General features: G+C 39.1%; 2 protein-coding genes across 6 annotated transcripts; both read right to left on the bottom strand.

The window, feature by feature from the left end:
* Window positions 1-496: 496 nt before the first annotated feature.
* On the bottom strand, window positions 497-7,929 carry LOC146470259 (uncharacterized). The gene is made up of 7 exons (XM_085121922.1): window positions 7,001-7,929; window positions 5,729-6,294; window positions 2,495-2,643; window positions 2,100-2,116; window positions 1,480-1,971; window positions 1,065-1,221; window positions 497-737 (listed from the first exon to the last, which is right to left on the bottom strand). Exons 1-6 carry the CDS (start codon window positions 7,281-7,283, stop codon window positions 1,079-1,081), a joined length of 1,650 nt encoding a protein of 549 aa, XP_084978048.1. The 5' UTR covers window positions 7,284-7,929; the 3' UTR covers window positions 497-737; window positions 1,065-1,078.
* A 90-nt stretch (window positions 7,930-8,019) lies between these two features.
* LOC146470258 (uncharacterized) lies at window positions 8,020-20,131 on the bottom strand. Of its 5 annotated transcripts, none has more exons than XM_085122293.1 (4): window positions 19,442-20,129; window positions 8,985-9,368; window positions 8,461-8,623; window positions 8,020-8,209 (listed from the first exon to the last, which is right to left on the bottom strand). In XM_085122293.1, exons 1-3 carry the CDS (start codon window positions 20,016-20,018, stop codon window positions 8,481-8,483), a joined length of 1,104 nt encoding a protein of 367 aa, XP_084978419.1. In that variant the 5' UTR covers window positions 20,019-20,129; the 3' UTR covers window positions 8,020-8,209; window positions 8,461-8,480. The 5 variants fall into 5 exon arrangements, with proteins under 5 accessions (XP_084978419.1, XP_084978420.1, XP_084978416.1 ...); XM_085122290.1 differs by lacking the exons at window positions 8,020-8,209; window positions 8,461-8,623; window positions 8,985-9,368 and adding exons at window positions 10,006-10,246; window positions 10,629-10,785; window positions 11,036-11,539 and having other exon boundaries at window positions 19,442-20,128; XM_085122292.1 differs by lacking the exons at window positions 8,020-8,209; window positions 8,461-8,623; window positions 8,985-9,368 and adding exons at window positions 11,737-12,079; window positions 12,554-12,692; window positions 13,176-13,574 and having other exon boundaries at window positions 19,442-20,131.
* Window positions 20,132-20,711: the final 580 nt, after the last annotated feature.

The raw sequence follows: 20,711 nt of genomic DNA, 5'->3' as shown, positions 1-20,711 counted from the left end.
AGAAAAGTGAGTGTGAACGTGTGAATTATTATCAAATAAAGACAATGCAAATTTGAAAAGTGAACATCGAATACTTGTTATAAAAGGATGAAAAAAAAAAGTAAAAGTAACTCCAAAAGTAAGTATACCTTAATAGAAATGTTGCTTAGTAGCTGTCATCAAATGCCGCACTGTCTTTGAATGAAATACTCCATGCATTTATATCGAGTTGTTTAGAAGTGCTATGTGTTTTCACCAAGTTGGCAAACACATAAAGAAAAAAACAGAGATGCAAGGGATAGAAATCATATCACTTGTTCAGTGAAATGAACAAGAGTCACAGAATTAACAAAGAAATTTCAGGACGTCAATTACTCATAACATTAAAAAAGCCTGACGTAAGAATATTAAAACTCAATACCACTTAGTAAAAGAAGAAGAAAAGAAGAAGAAAAGGGTGGCTTGGTTTGCCTTACCGGATGCGATGAAAATCTAGGAAATGACAAGAACACAAAAATCGTATTAAACCTCTGTTCAATTTATTGCGCAAATTCTGTTATTAAAATTGTGTAAACAATCATTCGCTACACATGGCGATGTTTCTGAAAAGGTTTTGTTTCTTTCTAAGCATATAATGTTCTGTTTTGGAAAGCAATGAATCTTTTTTCTTTCTTCATTTGTTGAACATTTCCTGGTTAATTTGAAGCGTTAGTTTTGTCATCTGTGGACACTGATGCCACTTTATGAAGCCGCGATATCTGAAAGAATAATGAAAGAAAAAAGCCCTTCAGAACAGGAAAAGTCAACGTGTATAGGTATCCACAGTACATTTCCAATGTGCATCCACATTGGTTCAAACGCCCATTATTATTGTGAGTTGCATTTAACAGCCCAATTGCTACATAAGAATCTTAACAATAGAACATATTCTCAGTGAATATATAAAAAGGGATTTTATAGAAAGGGATTTACGTTGTGCTAGGGTCTGAGACATTTTTTTGAAATATCACGCTGAAATTATGATTAAAATTAATTACAACATTTAAATATTCCGCCGCAAATGAATTCTTTGCCATAAGAAGTACCTTTTTTGATCCGTTTAAAATCGTCTTGGAAAAGGCATCATAGGAACTCCATAAAAGAATGGGTTGTAGACCTGTGCATAGCCATAACTGTAGGGAGCTTGCATGTAAACAGACGGCTGCTCCTCCATCAAGCTGCGTTTAACAGGGCCTTGATTAGCTGATATATGAAGATAAGAGACGAAATGGTAGCCATTAGTAAAAGAGAACGTTTCCCACTAAAAAAGTTTCGACCTCATTAAATCTAAACAGTAATACATGTACTGTGCTTAGATTATTTTGCGCTTTTCGTTTCACCTTAAGGCAATTTTCGTATTAATTTACATCTCAACCTCGCATATAGTAAAAGACGTATACTCGAACTGGGAGTTCTTTCTGTTGACTTAATAAATTTAAGGGGAAAATGGCAATAACATACATGTTCGTTTTAGACAATGGTTTCCACAGGCCGTGTGGTGGCTGTGTGGTGATGGGCAGTGGCAAACCGGCTCAGGCTTCAGAGGTTTGAATTCAAACTTGGGTGGAGTGCAGGTGCAGCAGCAAGGCCACATGCATGGCCACTTGCACTGTCCAGGTGGAGTCTTCTCCTTGCAGCATTCACAAGCGGGGTTGTTTACAGTGGCTCCAAAAGCGCAAGGGAAAGTGAGACTTGGGCAGCAGCCGGTGTTACATCCGGAGCATGTAATCGGAGGACCGAATCCTCCCTTGCAGTTGGAACACATCGTACCAGCAGCGCACCAGTCGTTCGTTCCACAACAACTGGGTCCTCCTCCGCATCCACATCCCCCGCATCCGCCTCCTGGTCCGTAAACCCCTCCGTATGCTCCACCGCAGCCCCCCGTGTAGTCACAGCCGCCGGAGTCGAAGGCATCTCCGCATCCACCGCATCCGCCGCATCCGCATCGCTTTTCTGTAAGAATAGAAGTTAAAAAGGACAAAATAGTACAAAAATGATACACAACAATAAAACATATGTTACAATTTATTAAAATATATTTAAAATCTGACATTTTTACTTTGCAGACATTTAATGCTTACTACACAGCAACAGTTGTCTTACATTAAATGAACGGAATTAGGTGAAAGCTTTTAACGTAAAAGATTACGTAGATTACGCCATTTAATGATGCTCTTTATGTTAAATAAGTGAAACAACAATGAGTTGTAGCGCTAAATATTTCTTTATTATGCTTTTCAAATTTCTTGTCACTACGGCTCTAGAGAAGTTTATTTCATTCTTTTCTTACAGAAGGTAAATAATTCCAAAAATGAACAAATACATGAGTGGGTATCATAGAAAAATGTCCCTCTTGCATTAACGAAACGTGATCTGGAAGTAAGCATTGATCTCTCCTCCTTCACTTTCGACAGAGATTGGAGGATTACAGTTAAAGGCGGCACCAGCTAGAATCGTCAAAATATATCTTCATTCTTGCTTTTCCTCTTCTTCTTCTCCGGCTTCTTGTTCTTGTTCCTGTTCTGGTTTTTGTTCTTGATCTCCATTTTCTTCTTCTTGCTTCTCCATTTCATCAGTTGGGGTTCTTTTCTCCGAGTCAGCACCAGTTTGTACTCTTATAGAAACCTTAAATACAATCAAGCAAAATAAAATATTAAATAAAGTAATAAGTAGACGTCCGGTCGGGTCTAATTTCATAATTCCACTATGTAGGGTAATCTACATTCCGGAATTCAGGGTTATAGGATCAGGTATCAAGCTCTTGGAAACCAGAATCCAACGATTGGAGTCAGAGTCAACATTGCTGTAATCCACTTCTTGTAACAATGGTTCTTCACCCTTTCCGTAGCTTCCCGAAAGCCGCTGTTCCGAGCTGGCGACCTCACACACGTTTCTTTCGTTCAACCTGCCCTGGGAAATATCGACACATCCGGTGTGAAAACTATTGTGTTGGATGACACAACCGCATCGCGAGGATAATTAGTATACAAAAACTACACGCATTTCTGACCATTTTCCAGGCTCTCTTCCACTCTTTAAACTCTTTTTTTATTATCATTAATTTTATTAAGTCGCAATAGCTGATCTGTTGACGACTTTTCGTGGTGCAGTTCTGTCAGCTACTGCCTTCTTTTTGCAGCTTAAAAAAGCGCATCTCTCTTTTATACCTCAAAGATAAGCCAAAGTCTCATTTTATCCCTGAATGAATTTCTTATTATAGGAGAAACCAAAAACCTGCACACATCCATGGAAACACATTCAATTTTTGGCACAACTCCCTTTTAAGTAACGCTTCGCGTAAGAACTATAGAAAAATCGGCAACACAGCGTGAATTAACCGGTTGTCTGTTTCCAATTAACTAATTAAAATCTAGCCTTGTGATTGGCTAGAAATAAAAAAATGTTAAAAAATGGCAGTAAAATATTCAAAAATTCCCTTTCAATGTTCCATATATGGAATATAACTATTGTTCTATGTGTCACGAAAATTTTAAGAGAATCGCATGTGGGGAACCATGGTTACGGTCCGTCAAGAACGTTCAGTGATCTTCCGCCATCTTTGATTGTTGCTGTGACGCGAAAAAGAAGAGTTCTCCTGAGTCATTATTTTCTTGTAATTGTCCATCTTTTCTGAAATTGATCATCTCTTAGTGTATTATGCCTTTTTGCGGCTGTATGCTGCTGTCCTTTTCATTCGGAGTGGGGATTTGGCGATATACGCGGGTCGTCGATCGAATTGAAGTCGGCAAGCGCGGTCCACAACAGCTTCTGCAAATCGTCTGCAAATCGTCAACAAAGCCAGTGATTTGGAATACTTAGACATCTCCAATTGTGCGTTTCTTGATCAGAGCACCATTTTTCACGGAAAAAACGCCCTCAGTCGACTGGAATATGCGAACATTTCAGGTAATTGCGAGAAGATTACGATTTTGGCGGTAGCTTGTTTGTGCTCATATGAAAATGTACGAACTATTGTGGCACATGGATATAGATTTTCTGCAGACGAATTGTTGTTCCTCTGTCGCGTAAATTTTGCGTGCGTACAGGCGTGAATTTAGCTGGCTTTACGTACGTAAATAAAATAAGAAGCGATGTATGAGCCGCGTGCGTAAACGTAAAAAGTTGAGTGCTGTTCAACTTTTTACGTTTACGCACGCGGCTCATATATCGCTTCTTATTCCATTTACGTACGTAAAGCCAGCTAAATTCACGTCTGTACGCACGTAAAATTTACGCGACAGTGGAAATCCACCTTTACGAAGACGGTTCACTCCGTTTCAAGTGGTACACTAGACTTGTAAACAGAAGATGAATGCAACGCACTGTCCGTGTTGTCAGCTTTTGAAGAGGAACTGTATGAGGATCTGCTTTTGTAGTCGCGGTTGTTGCTACAGCTTTAACTGACTCATTCAATATTGCCTGTTTACGGATGTTGTAATTTTTTTTTGGTTTCGTTGGCTGTTGAGAGTCCGTGATTGCCGCTTGCGTCGGCCTGTGCGCGTCAAGCACTTTCTTAGACTTAGAGAATCCCTCGGGGTTGCTGTTGATTTCATTGACGCAAAATATGAAAATTTTCGGTTATAGTCGTAATATTTAGAGATGTTGGACGTTACGAGACCACTCGTATATGGTTGTTTGCCGAAAACTTTCTTCATATTCAGAAAGTGTTGAGGCGGTAAATACGCCATTCTGGAAGTTATTTTGATCTCCGTTAGCCGGCGATATTCAGTCGACAATGAATAAAGAAAATAATAATAACGTCTGGCGAGCAAAAATCATTTGGAATAACTATAGAGAAGAAAATAAATTACAAAAATGCTATGAAACATTTCATATCTGGTGATTGTATCCTGAACAAGTAAACACTGGATTGCATAACTTTACTGTAAATTATTTATAAATCTGTCAAAATTTTGACGAAAGAAAGGTAAAAATACCACTCTCCGGGCCGTCATCAACCAAACACGCATTTCCCCACATACGATTTCTATTCCTTTTCGGCTATGCAAAGATTATTAGAATGTAAATGCAATATGCGAAATTCAGCGAATTGCTCGGGTTCCAACATAAAAAATTTTCTTCAAATCATTTGAATTTCGCGCCAAATAGCGTTTTACCGAATGAGAAAGCTCATTTGGAGATTATAACACCTTAGTTCAACACGGGAGAAAAACGGCTCTCGTTGCCGCGGCCTATTGTTCTCCACCATAGTTCTTACGCGAAGCGTTACTTAATACAAAGAACCACTACTGAAGTCTCTTCCTGTAATATCTGGAAAAATGCAATACAAAGCGCTTAAAGATAGAGCCTAACATCTAAAATCCAGCCTCTTTTGGAACCCGGAATCCACCAACGTGGAAATCGGTATCGAGTCATTGGAATCTGGTATCCAAAGCGTGGAATCCTGAATCTAAGTCGCTCTCGAATTACCTTACAAAGAGCAATAACATTGCATTGGTATTTTGCGCAACTTCTCAATTCAGCGTCGTTTCTCCATTAATTCTGTTCATAGGTCTTGTTCATAACCGACGTTCCGATTTTGCGCTGCTTTCTTTTAAGCTTGTGGAATGTACAATATTTCCATTTACTTTCGTTTCATTCAGTTTTGTGATGATGGTAGAAATAAAGGCCAAACATCGAATTATGTTGAGTAATAAGATGTTATGTTTTACGTCGATTGACACAAAATAGAACATCCTGGCTGACATACCTGAGCACCCGAAGGTATTGACTTCTTCGCAGGAACGTGAAGAATAGCTTGAGGCTTCAAGGGAAAACTGTTCACAGTAGGAAAGGTAAATGTAGGATAAGCTGCTCTCGGGAATGGAGAATTGCCACCTGGAAATAAAGCTGCACTGAATGGAGATGGGCTTCCCGGAAACAAAGGTCCAAGGAAAGGGGAGGGTGGTCCAGCTGGGAACGAACGGCTATCAAACGGAGAATTAGCGCCTGGGAGCGAACTGTCATCAGATTTAAATTTGGCACCTGGGAACGAACGTTCACTGAATATAGGGCCACTCATTGGTAAGGAGCGGGCTTCAAGTGGAGGCATTCCGGCTGGAAACAGAGAAGGGCCAACTGGAAATGGACGGCCAATGAATGGAGAGTTAGCTCTGGGGAAAAAGCTTCCACCGAATGGAACAGGCCCACCTGGATATTGTGGTCCATTGAATGGAACGTTGCCACCTTGGAATGTTGTGAATTGAGGATAGTCGGCTGGAAACGAACTTTCCTTGAAAGCTTTCATCATAGTGCGTTTGACAGGACCTTCTTGCTCTGTGTAACAAGACGAAATAATACCACAAAATTAGTTAAACCACAAGGTAAAAAAAAATGTAGTCATAATTCATATACTTAAGAAGATATTATATACTTGTTGCGCATTGTAAGACTGGAGTTAAATCACAGCCGTCGGTTTTTGCTAAACATGTTGCAAATCTGTTACTGGAAGGAAAGGAATTTCAAAAACATCACAGCGTAGATTACTCTCAAACAAACGCCGGACCCCGGATAAACGCTGGGCCAGATCGGGAAATAAAATGACAGTACAGAAAGGCGTAATTCGGAACAATCGCCTTCTGATCTTATTGGAAATGACGGTGTTTATTTTACGTCCAGCATTTGTTCGAAGCTTAGGCAGCTGATTGCTATTGCAATAAGGGACTAAGTCAATTTAACTAGACCCAAAATTGCATCAATGACACAAATGATGGATCAGAGAATTGACTCAGTAGTGTACGTTAAAATACAAAAAATAATTTGCATCTTTCACTTTTACATTTGCCGCAGTTACTATCATTATCACCCGCGACTTGCTCTCATCCCGAGGTCATTGGCTCCATTCTCGCCGAAGTCGAAAATTGTTTTTTCTGCCTCGTGCGTTCTCCCGTTTCCTTTTCAGGACTAACTCTGAGTAGGATGTCCATGAGTTAACTTTAACATACACTACAGTAATCAATCATCTAAAATAAAAATGACCTACTCGATTTCTTGTGGCTGCGTGATCTGCGATGACAGTGATGATGACCATGACATACAGGTTTGGGTTCCAGGGGCTTGAACTTAAACTCGGGAGGTTTACACTGGCAGCAGCAGGGCCACATGCATGGCCACTGGCACATTCCTTTCGGTGGCTTCTCTTTGCAGCATTCACAGCAAGGATTGTTCACGCAAGCGCCAAACGTGCACGGAAATGAAAGGCCGCAACCACCACCGCATCCGCAGCCAACTGGAGGACCGAAACCACCACAGCAGTTTGAGCACATGGTACCTTCTGCGCAGCCACAACAACCACACCCGCCAAATCCACCACATCCACCAAAGCCGCCAAATCCGCCAAGGCCGTAGCCGTGTCCGACACCCCAATGTCGTTTAGCTGCGAAGATAAGAACGAAAAAGGTGAACAACGCACGTATAACTTTTTAAGCTTTGCTATGATTTTATATAAAACAACAATTTGTGGGTTATTTAACGTTAAGTTTACAAGTTATTATTTGAAACTGCTCAGCTTAAGTACGAATAAGTAAATTATCACTTTATTTAGAAATCATTCCACTCGATTTGACAAAATTTATGTTATTTTACCATACGTTATTACTGAAGTAACCATGAATATTTAGCCAGTTACAATTTAGCTTGATAAAGTACCCACGTTATGCTAAGAGATTAGCCTTGCAGTTTCCACAGAACAATGTTTAATGTATTAGTGACTAAGTGGATTAGTGGCTAAATGAAGTGATAACAATGACATGACAATGACACGTGATACCTTGGTGAATATGGTGTGTAGTTCCATGACATTGTGCCGGTGAGTTTGCTTCGTCCTTGATGACTCTAATGCAAGTCAAATCCATGGATATGCATATTAATGAATTATGTTTTACCCGATATAAAAATGGGACGCAAACAAATATCATTTCTAAACAATTTATTCAAATCCATAGGTGTACATATTAATTTAATATAATTTACTCGATCATAAAAATGAGACGCAAACAAATATCATTTCTAAACAATTTATTCAATTTTTGTCATCAAACTTTAAAATTACAAATATATATTCTTAGGTTACAAGAAAACGCAATTTCATTTCTTGGAAATGAAAATCCTCTCCTAGCGTCTTGTAGAATGATCTTACTGAAGTTTTTGTACGCTAAATAACTCTTGTTTCACTCTTTAGAGGTAGATATAACTGAAAAATAAAACGAGAGAGAAGGAATCAAAACCAATTTTCCATTGATACAATCTCATTTCATTTCACACACGATTATTCCACTTCCAAAATGATGACATGAAATGATTAAGATACTTTTCTCGTGCATAAATATTGTCAAAATCGTTCTTACGTTACGAAAAAATTAAACGAAACCTCTGTGATTTAACGAGTATATATCCGACTAACGTACGTTTTAGACTTTTTAAGTGGTTTGTAACTCTAAGTACCTCAACACATTAGTTCCGTCTTAATACGGTCTTGGGAAAACCACATTTGGGACACCATTGTAGAATGGGCTGATAATTGGGGCGTAACCATAACTGTAAGGCGTCGGCAGAAAGGTAGAAGGGCCTTCATTCATTAGGCTTCGCTTTACTGGGCCGCTTCTAGCTGTGGATCAAATGAAAGAAGTCTATTGATGTTTCCACCTTTGAAATCAGGGATGTGAATAGAAATGCACCAACATACAACTTTTTTTCGTTTCGTGTCTCGTTATCGATTCTCTCTCTCTCTCTCTCTCTCTCTCTCTGGCTAATTTCACGGAAGAAGACTCGATCACTTCTCTCTAACTGGATCAAACAGTTTATATGCCAAACAACAGAAAGGCTATTGGAGTGCGTTCCAAAACGTACCATATTCTGTATATATGACCCTTGTAAGTATAGTGTCGTTTCGTGTGGAACTCGAGAGGGCGTCCTCATGGAGCAAAACATTTTCAAAAATTTACGGACAGACGTTTTCCAGGACTTACATGTTCTTTTCAGACAATGGTTTCCACAGGCCGTGTGGTGGCTGTGTGGTGATGGGCAGTGGCAAACAGGCTCAGGCTTCAGAGGTTTGAACTCAAACTTGGGTGGAGTGCAGGTGCAGCAGCAAGGCCACATGCATGGCCACTTGCATTGTCCAGGTGGAGTCTTCTCCTTGCAGCATTCGCAAGCGGGGTTGTTGACACTGGCACCAAAGACGCAAGGGAATGTAATACCAGGGCAGCATCCGGTATTGCATCCTCCGCAGGTCACTGGTGGGTAGAAACCTCCTTTGCAATTGGAGCACATGGTACCGCCAGCACACCAGTCATTCGGCCCGCAACACCCTCCACATCCACCGTCACATCCTCCACAGAATTGACGTTTCTCTGGAAAAAATGCAAAAATGATAAGATAGGTAATGACTTCTAAGTGATAGCCAAAATCAAACTCGCTAATACGTTAAGTACCTAAAAAGCCGTAATATTTGCCTTTTAGCGATATCCTGAGAGTTGTAAATAATTTCCCCACAGAAAGGTGAGTGTGAACATGTGAATTCTTATCAAATAAAGACAGTACAAATTTGAAAAGTGAACATCCAATACTTGTTATAAAAGGATGAAAAAAAAAGTAAAAGTAACTCCAAAAGTAAGTATACCTTAATAGAAATGTTGCTTAGTAGCTGTCATCAAATGCCGCACTGTCTTTGAATGAAATACTCCATGCATTTATATCGAGTGGTTTAGAAGTGCTATGTGTTTCCGCCAAGTTGGCAAACACACAAAGAAAAAAACAGAGATGCAAGGGATAGAAATGATATCACTTGTTCAGTAAAAGGAACAAGAGTCACAGAATTAACAAAGAAATTTCAGGACGTCAATTACTCATAACATTAAAGGAGCCTGACGTAAGAATATTAAAACTCAATACCACTTAGTAAAAGAAGAAGAAAAGAAGAAGAAAAGGGTGGCTTGGTTTGCCTTACCGGATGCGATGAAAATCTAGGAAATGACAAGAACACAAAAATCGTATTAAATCTCTGTTCAATTTATTGAGCAAATTCTGTTATTAAAATTGTGTAAACAATCATTCGCCACACATGGCGATGTTTCTGAAAAGGTTTTGTTTCTTTCTAAGCATATAATGTTCTGTTTTGCAAAGCAATGAATCTTTCTTCTTTCTTCATTTGTTGAACATTTCCTGGTTAATTTGAAGCGTTGCTTTTGTTATCTGTGGACACTGATGCCACTTTATGAAGCCGCGATATCTGAAAGAATAATGAAAGAAAAAAGCCCTTCAGAACAGGAAAAGTCAATGTGTATAGGTATCCCCAGTACATTTCCAATGGGCATCCACATTGGTATCAAACGCCCATTATAATTGTGAGTTGAATTTAATAGTCCCAATTGCTACATAAAGCGCTAAACGATTCTTAACAATAGAACATATTCTCACTGATTTCAGTTTTTAAATGTGGCCTTCATGACAAGCTGTAGAAGTTACCAATACGTGGATTAATTCTAGAAAGGGATTTACGTTGTGTTTGAGTCTGAGAAATTTTTTTGCCAAATCAAGCTGAAATTATGATGAAAATTAATAACAACATTTAGATATTTTACCGCAAATGAATTCTTTGCCATAAGAAGTACCTTTTTTGATCCGTTTAAAATCGTCTTGGAAAAGGCATCATAGGAACTCCATAAAAGAATGGGTTGTAGACCTGTGCATAGCCATAACTGTAGGGAGCTTGCATGTAAACAGACAGCTGCTCCTCCATCAAACTGCGTTTCACAGGGCCTTGCTTAGCTGATATACAAAAACAGAAGAAATGGTAGCCATTAGTAAAAGAGAACTTTTCCCACTAACAAAGTTTCGACCTCATTAAATCTAAACAGTAATACTGTGCTTAGATTATTTTACGCTTTTCGTTCCAGCTTAAGGTAAGTTTCGTAGTAATTTACATCTCAACCTGGAATACAGTAAAAGATATATACTAGACCTGTGAGTTCTTTCTGTTAACTTGAATAAATTTAACGGGAAAATAGCAATAACATACATGTTCTTTTTAGACAATGGTGTCCACAGGCCGTGTGGTGGCTGTGTGGTGATGGGCAGTGGCAAACAGGCTCAGGCTTCAGAGGTTTGAATTCAAACTTGGGTGGAGTGCAGGTGCAGCAGCAAGGCCACATGCATGGCCACTTGCACTTCCCGGGGGGAGTCTTCTCCTTGCAGCATTCACAACCGGGATTGTTGACAGTGGCTCCAAAAGCGCAAGGGAAAGTGAGACTTGGGCAGCAGCCGGTGTTACATCCGGAGCATGTGATCGGGGGACCGAATCCTCCCTTGCAGTTGGAACACATCGTACCAGCAGCGCACCAGTCGTTCGTTCCACAACAGCTGGGTCCTCCTCCACATCCACCTCCGCATCCACATCCCCCGCATCCGCCTCCTGGTCCGTAAACCCCTCCGTATGCTCCACCGCAGCCCCCCGTGTAGTCACAGCCGCCGGAGTCGAAGGCATCTCCGCATCCACCGCATCCGCCGCATCCGCATCGCTTCTCTATAAGAATAGAAGTTAAAAAGAACAAAATAGTACAAAAATGATGCACAACAATAAAACATATGTTACAATTTATGGAAATATATTTGAAATCTCACATTTTTACTTGGCAGACATTTAATGCTTACTACACAGCAACATTTGCCTTATATTAACTGAACATTTTAAACGAACGGAATTAGGTGAAAGCTTTTAACGTAAACGATTACGCAGATTACGCCATTTAATGCTGCTCTTTATGTTAAATAAGTGAAACAACAATGAGTTGTAGCGCTAAATATTTCTTTATTATACTTTTCAAATTTCTTTTATTCATGAAATTTATATCTTTTCGTACGAGTGGTGCAAATGTTTACCGAAAATAAACCTTTTACTTCGGGGCAAATAAAACTATGCTATAATCAATTTCTTTATCCTAACTAATTTTAAATCTACAATTTTAACAATCTAAACATTATTCTAAAGGGTCCAGTATTCCTCTAAATGATTTGTTGTAACTGCGTTCTACTTCAACATTAGCAATATGTCTTCAACGATGACCTGCAAGTAAACGGAAAAAGTAAATTAACGATCATCATGACCTTTTAAATTGCTTAACGTTAATAAAGTATTTTTGGTTGTTTTTATGTTATTACAGTTGGATATTACCCTTTACAGAAAAGGTATTACCAGGATCAAACAATCATTTTATTAGTCAGTCAGTCACTCACTCACTCACTAACTCACCCACCCACTCACTCACTCACTCGGCACTCTAGCCATTAATCAGTCAATCAATCAACCCATTAATCAGTTAATCGATTTATTGACTAGTCAATCAGTCCACAAAAAAGCCAACCATCCATTCAATCAAATTTGCAACTGTATTGCCATACAGTTGCATATACATTTTCCCAGACAGGTTGCCATCATATTGTGGTTAAAGGTTAACTTTTCTGTGATATTGAAATTCGTTTGTTAAAATTCCAAGTAAAAATTAAACCTATAATCCTACTGCTTGGTCCCTTGACTTACTCTTTTCAGACGTAGTAATAAGGGTAGTTCGGCACGAATGGAACTCCATAATAAAAGGGTACAACAGGACCGTACACGTAAGGAAAAGGCTGAATACTTTCGATGGCTTGTGGAAGAAGACATCGCTTTTTGCAATTTCCTAAGAAAAGAAAAGTTTTACAATGAAGTTACAGCTGGATCATTGTATGCACAAGGTTTAGTGTTCAAAGCAAGATTAATCTTTTCCACTATTTGCATCTATTTCAAAATGATTTCTTGTTATGTTTAGTTCGAAATTTGGTTTCATTCTTCTTTCATATGGCGGCTTAAAATTTCCAGTCAAATCTCTTTAGAACCCGTGACCGACTAAAATTCGGTTACTTTCATAAAACCTATGTTACTGATAGATCATCGATCATCATTAATCGGTTGCTAAACAACGGTACACGGATATCGATGATATATTGATGAGTAAGCAGTCTGCTCATCTTATGTGCTGCTTGTCTTTGTTACTTTGCAAAGTAAAAATTAATATTTGGTTTTTAAAGTCTATAGCTGAACCACTCTGGCTATACCAAGGGTACTTTTGAAGAATTGCTAGTTTCTGCGGCAACTTATGTCGTGTCCTGTATTAATTTGCTACCTGTGCGTTTTCGGCAGCAGCATGGGCAACAGTGGCAGCAATGGCAACAGTGGCAGCCATGGCAACAGCCGCAGCCATGGCAACAGTCACAGCCATGGCAACAGTCATGACATTCCTTAGGGACTGCTTTGGGCTTCAATGGTTTCAATTTAAACTGAGGAACCTTGCACTCGCAGCAGCACGGCCACATACAGGGCCACTGGCAAAAGCCTTTTTTTGGCGGCTTCTTACAGCACTGACAACATGGATTATCGACGCATGCTCCAAAAGTGACTGGAAACGTCATTGAGTCGCAGCCACCGCATCCACAACATCCTCCACAGCAATGATGACAACATTCCGGGCATCCAAAGCCACCGCAGCAGTTACAGCATCCGCAACCACAACAAGAACGTCGGGCTGTTAACATAAGAATAAATGACTTATTGTATGTAACGTGTAGGAAGGAAGAAATGGAGAACGGAGTCACATAAACAGGCCAGCTTCGTTTTACCAAAGTTTCGTTATCTGCCTTACAAATGTGTGGCAGATTTGCTAGAATATAGTGCGCAAATAGGATTGTTGGTGTTGACGAAGCTGCCCTGTCTATGGTTTTGCCAAAGTAAGTGAAATCAATTGTAAGCAATGTGAAAGGGCAGATCGTAACAACATACTCACCAGCATAAACGAAGAGTAGCTAGCGAGCATAAACCAGGGTAAGCGGTATTTGATGTGCCCCGACATTCGCTGGGACGGAATGGTTGCAATTCTTGGATCCCTTATTATGCAGAAAAAGGTGACCAGTCTCAGATGGGAATATAACCGACCTTTCTGTGATATTTCAGGTGATCGTCGTCGACAATTTGTAAGTGTAATTCAACAAATTTTGCACATTTTACACTGCTCGCTATATGCTTTGACTAAACGTAGGCAGGGCAGCTTTCAACAGCTTTTATTTTATTTGAAACTACCGAATGGGATCCGAAATTCAGTAATTCGTAAATTGAGTCAATATTTGTACATTTTTAGCAAAATACAATTATCTTCCACTAAATTTACTTTCAATACTGGATTCTTGCGAAAACAGCATAGCCAAAAGTTAGTTGAAAGCTTTTAGCTTTGAGTTTCACCTACTGTCTTCATTGTCCGATTTGTGAATGACCTGTCACTTAACTGTACAATGAAATGTTAATTGAAGGGGAAAAATCTTGACCAACAGCGCCTCTGCCAATATCGGAACACGACTGAATTGTCATTCGCTCTCGTTTGCCACGATCTGTCAAATCTTTAAGCTATCTTTTTGCCGTCCAGTGGTCAGAGGGAGTTTTTTGGAGTTTTTGATTCCAAGCCAACACACAAAATAAACCGAATATTACACCTGTTCAATAATTTTATTTTCAACGCGTGAGCATCAGTTTTAATGTACTTATATAAACGCTTTGCGCTCGTCGTAAGTTTCGCTTCGCAAAAAGAGAACGTTGCAACAGCAGCAACAAAACTAGCAGGTAATGCTTGCTTTCTAAGAACCTCGTTAACAACCGATTAGCTTTAAAAAGCGTTTTTAACCGAAGTCGTAGAAAAACTTGTTTAGTCTGCAGGCCAATCACAGTAAGCTAGTTCTGACTATGCAAATTATTATGCCGTGTCTCAAAAACTCGAGCACTGTAAGTGCATGTCGCAAAAGACAATGACATTCTGGGCGATGCTTTTTTTTTTTTTCCTCAATTCATAATGTCAGAAGCCAGAACCAGAAGCCAAAACCACCATTTCATATTTAGTGGGAAAGTGCGTGATCATGGTAAATGTGAACGAAAAACGGCAGCAGAAAAAAATGGACACCGATAAACAATAACTTTAAAAAAGAATATCCTTGTACATTTTTCCCGTTTAATATTCCTTATAACGTTTAACTTAATTGATTTTCTGTCAGCGAACCGCACTGGTTCATCACCCGACGGCAATGAACAAATCGTCACCATTGATGAAAGAGTTGGATCAAGGGTGGGATTCTTGGGGGATTGTTCATACAAAAGGTAAAGTAACTAACAGCTTAGCGTTCCTGAAAAAGACATTAATTAGTTAATTTAGATAGATAAGGAAGTTGAATTCATGGGAAGAGAATAACAGACACCACAAAGTTGATTTCTTTTATTTACTGACAGGTTGCCCGAAGATCTATAGTGTTCGAAAGTTGCAATTCTGTGCGATGAAAAATCTTTTTAAGAAGACGATTTTTTAGCAGGCGCAGTTTCGTCGGATTCATGTAGACGTCTTTGTCTTTTTCTTTGGACGATTATTTATATTTTTCGATGTTTACCGATTTTTTTGTTACAATCTGTATCTTTTTTACAACATAATCATTTCCATGCAAGGTCTTGTGCTCAAAAGCGGCGAAACAAGGCTTGCGCCTCAAACAACTCTTCACAAGTTGACCTACTGAGTGGGTCACCGGGTACCTGAAAGGAAAGCAAAAGACAAGTCAATACACCTGTTGTATCGATCTGCAATGTTTAGGAATTGGAAAGAGCTACAATTAAAGCCCGGGGGGTACTTGGGTTCAGTTTTGCTGGGTATATGCCGCTGGCCTCTCAGAGCCCCTGTCCCATTATAGTCTATTTTGTGGCCAGATGTAGACCCCATCTTAGTCACTTTTTGGGAAAATGTAATTTTCGCGATCCCAAATAAGTCACTTTCTATTTATGCATCTCCTTTCAAGAACGGAATGTAATGAGAGGTGATTGTTACATTTAATAAACAACAATTTTCTGAACTTTTTAACCGAGACCATTTTGAATCCCTACTTAATAGAATTTTCTTACACCAAAAATCCGAAAATGTGCGACCCCATTCTAGTAACTCTATTGAAAATGCAACCCCACTCTAGTCATTCCAGTCATGAAAGTGCAACCCCATCCATCGGCACATCCCCATTAGCCTCTTATAAGGGAGTACCCCCCCCCCCCGGAATTAAAGCTACCCTTGTTATGGCCACCACTCTTCTGTGACCCAAACAGAACCTATTTTCTAACCTAAATCTTCGCCAAAACTTATCCAACCATCTTGCTTATGTAGGAAACGCCCCTTTTTTAAAGTCCTGAACCGTAATTTTTGTGATAAATTAAACCCCTTAATACGACTGCTTGCAATACCTGGTGCCAAATTGACAAAAAAAAAAGAATGAAAGAAAAAAGAAAAGTGATAAAGACGAAATAGAACGATTTTCTTTAAACTGTATCTCTTTACGCTGTCTTCTTCTGCTCTTTTTCTTGTTGAGTCACCTTTGTATTTGTAGGCTTACTAAAAGTCGCTACTTTTGCCTGATCTTTGTGATTATTCTCTGAAATTCTTTTCTTCTTTGGCACTCCTGCTAAGCACGCTTCATAAGAGGCAACTGATTTTGAAGCCCGAAAACTTGTAAGTGCTCTCGGCATTTGCCGCACAAAAACAGGCGTGCGTTTTATACTGTGTTGGAGCAAGTAATTTATAAACGAGAATCATCTTCAAGAATGTAGTAGAATTTCAAATGTTTTCAAAAAATGTTTCTTTTTACCTTAATTATGTTTTGAGCGACAGAAATAAGAAGCTAAAACATATCTATTCTTATGTCTTTATCATTTAGTAAACATTTACCGCCTAAGTTCAGAAATGTAAGAAGAATATTCGTCTTGCACTTACTTAGTAAAATGGGAAAGGGCCACCATGGAAGTATCCTCCATATCCACCAAAAGGTCCATAACCATAAGGGGATCCACCATAAGGTCCATAACCATAGCCTAAGCCATAGCCACAGCCAAAGCCAAAGCCACCACAGTCACCGCAGCCGTATCCGCAACGCTTTTCAATGGCATTTCTCTTGGAAGGACCTGCGGTGTTAGGAATAAGTCTTGTGATTAGTTATATCACATTCAGTAAACTATGGTGTTTGTACATAAATAAATGAAGACACCGAAATGTACAGGTGATTTGATCAGGAGATCATTCTGATGTCTTTACAATCCTTGACTACGTCAAAATGTCTGCCGTTTGGCCAAATTCACGATGGTATCTTCAGTTTGTTTCTTCCTCTTGCAAATTAGGGATATTGATATCTAAACCTCAAAGAGGTTATCAAGTGGCGTAAGCCAATCAAATTACGAGTATCCGGTTTTTTTCACCAGCTGTAGAAGTAATGCGTTAAATAAGGTGAATGCGTATCGTTTTTCGCGCGTTTTTCGTTGCGCTAGCTTGGTCATTCCCTAAACAAACAAACTGTCAAATCTTTTAAACTAGACTTCGGTTGACTTCCCAGAGTTTAAATCGAGGCACATCAGAACTTGGTGAGTAAAGTCGTTTCGTTTACGAATTTAGTCATGAGTAGAAAGCTTAAATTTTCTTATAACTGCGTGCGGTGGACATATATTTCGGTTTTAATATGGATCTTTGTCATTGCTCTCCGTTATATAATTGACAGATTTGTTTTGTTATATCGTATAAAGTTTAAATAGCTCAAAGAGCGTCACAGTGCACATCACAGTGCATAGGGCGAAACCTTATACAAATTTTGAGTGCTGTGAGCGGATTAATTTCAACCATTTACGTCATCTTATGTTACTTTGCGAAGTTTAAATTAGACGCGTTAGTTTTCGCAGCTTTCTTTAGGTCAAAAGTGCGAAAGGTAGACGTTTTCACCACATTCGCAGGAGTTTGGTTGTATTAAACACCTCCGTCGTTCGTTGCGCTCTCAATTAAGTGGGTTTTTTCCCGTATTGACCAAAATTATTTTTGATTTTTTTTGGTTTAAGTTTGAGCTCTCGTTGTAGCGAATGACTATAATCATTGTTAGTTTAGGATGGTATACTGCATGCGCCTATGCTGCGCATCAAATCGATACAACAGTACCAGACAAAGACATAGCAATAACAATAACAGCAAAATAATCTACAAACCTGTGCTTTTCTTTTTACATCCACAGCAGCATCCATGACAAGCAGGACATTTGGCAATCGGTTTAGGATCGATAGGCTTGAATGAAAACACAGGAGGGGTGCATGTACAACAACAGGGCCACATGCAAGGCCACTGACATTTGCCTTTTTCTGGTTTTTCTTTGCAACAACAGCAGCACGGATTTGGTACGCATGCTCCAAACGTGACTGGGAAGTTCAGCGATGGGCAGCAACCACAACCTCCACAAACCTGGGGGGCCTCAAAGCCACCACAGCAATTACCGCAGATGTTCCCCGGCGCAGGCTGGTCACCGCAGCAGCAACCACAACCACACTGACGTTTTTGTCGGACTGTTCATGCAAGTAGTATCATGCAGCATGCAAAAATATAACATGCAAATTTACAACGTTAGTTCATGCAAGGCTTTATCCCTTAAAATTATTGTTTGGAAAGTTTCCTTTCTTGGAAAAGGTGGATTGGCAGTGTGGTTGTTCACTATTGGGGAATATTATCCAGGTTAACCTACTATCTTACTTAATTTTGATATTAATAAATTGTCGGTGTAGTCACTATATAACCAGGCTAAGAAAACATTATTTTGACAAGTTGTTATTTATTTAACTGTTATTTTCAAAGCTTAAATTGTTTGTTCGTCAATTTAAGCTGTCATGGAATTAAGGAACTTGTGCTGTGCTTTTTAGAATTTTGCCCATCGAGTGGGCTGTTGATTTGCACCTTTTAGTCACTTGGAGGAAAAACCTGAAGAAGTTCGAAGTACTGTTACATTAACCATATGATTGCATAGCGGGGAAAAGGTGTGATTGCCGTAATCAGGTTAGATTTTTTTTGATTGACCTGAAAACTGGAGCACGATGAACAAAATATAGATAAGTTCATCTCTTGTTCATCGGAGCAGGTGGCCGTTAACCTGTAATCTTTTCACGCTTCAATTAACAAAGGGGAAATTTATTTCCACACCTTTTACTTTTACTAAAGCTCGTAATTTTTTTAATAACCATATTTAGATATTTTAGGCTTAAGCGTAGGATTGAGATTTACTTTGTTTTGTCTCTTAAAGATGAGAAGCCATAACAATCAAGACATTGCCCGACAGCTATTTTAAAATATTAATTACTTAGTCTTTATAATGGCATATTTCCTCTTAAACAGTAAATTATAAAAATCAACTATATATACTTCCTTTAAAGTGAACTTTGTTAGGAATCCAACATATCTTGATAATATAAACAGCTTTTGATTGCTCGTAAGCCTTAAGATGTGTGCTCGTCCTGTGATGCCCGAGAAACCATTTTTATACCTAAGCTTAAGCAATTATTATTGAGAACAAGGGGAATTATTACCTTGCGTGGCCTTTGAAGGCTTCTTCTGATCAACTACTGATCGCTTCTCGGGCTTATCCTTCTCTTTCTCTGAGTCTTCAATCACGACTCCTTTGATTTTGCCGCTACCACTTCCTTGAAGTACAAGGTGATCAGAGTCAAGATCAACACTTTCCTCGCCAGAAGACTCATCATTTTGCTCCTCATTTAAGTCAGGTTCCTGCCCGTCCTCCTCCTTATCGTCCTTGCTTTCTTCATCGTCCTTTTTCTCTTCGTCATCCTTGGCCTCCTCGTCGTCTTTTCTCTCCTCATCCTCCTTATTTTCTTCAACATCCTTAGATTCTTCATCGTCCTTTTTCTCTTCATCCTCTTTTCCTTCTTTCTCTTCGTCTGTGTCTTCGTTTTTCTCCTCCTCCTTATCATTGTCATCTTCCTCCTTCTCCTCGTCACTGGCCTCGTCGCTCTTGTCCTTGGCTTCCGTTACTTCCATAACATTTTCATTTTCTAATCTATAAGAGGATGCCACAGGAACTGCAGGCGTTTGATGAAGGATGACAAATAACGTGAAAACTACCAATAAACCGGTAGTCCTCATCATCTTCAGCTACTGTTTTCCACTAAGCCTTAGGTGCAAGTAATTGAGGTATCGTAAACAACAACAATGTACCTTGCTCTTCTCACCCTGATCTATTGTCTCATAGGCTGCGATTCCCATAAAATGACTTGAAATTAGGTAAGATTTAAAATATTTACTATCTCAAATCTGGTTGGTTGAGGTGTTCTATTGTGTGATTACTTTTCTGTGCATTCTATTGGATGATTGGTCATTGGTAAAAAGGTGAAACCTCATTATCACCATATTTGGATTCAGTAAAGTTCTTTATTCGACAAACTGCTTTTTGTTGTTTTTCCCGTTGTTCACAATGGAAGCAGAAGGTTCTTACGTTTAAAATAACATTGGGAAAAGAAAAAACAGCAATCAATGTGGCTTTGTTTCGATGTAAATAATGACTTGAGTTATATCTCATTAAATTTTCAAAAGTCTTTTTTCTTATCAATTCAAGCATTAAACAGAACACCTGAATGCACCACCCAACACCTGCGTGTATTCGAAAGAGGATTCTATTTATCTCTTTGTTTTAAAATCAACGGCGTGTGACAATTTTACCACAAAACGGGATCAACATATTCATAAACTTTGCTAAATGGGGGGAGGTTTGCTTAACGCGAAAATTAGAAAATTTCCATGAAATCGAACAATATGTATTGTTTTATTTGCGAGAAGCCACGT

This window comes from Pavona decussata, unplaced genomic scaffold, assembly GCF_977016875.1.
Source record: "Pavona decussata unplaced genomic scaffold, jaPavDecu1.1 SCAFFOLD_114, whole genome shotgun sequence".
NCBI lineage: Eukaryota > Metazoa > Cnidaria > Anthozoa > Scleractinia > Agariciidae > Pavona > Pavona decussata.
The sequence above is the reverse complement of the archived record's forward strand: the minus strand, read 5'-3'. Positions and strand labels throughout refer to the sequence as shown.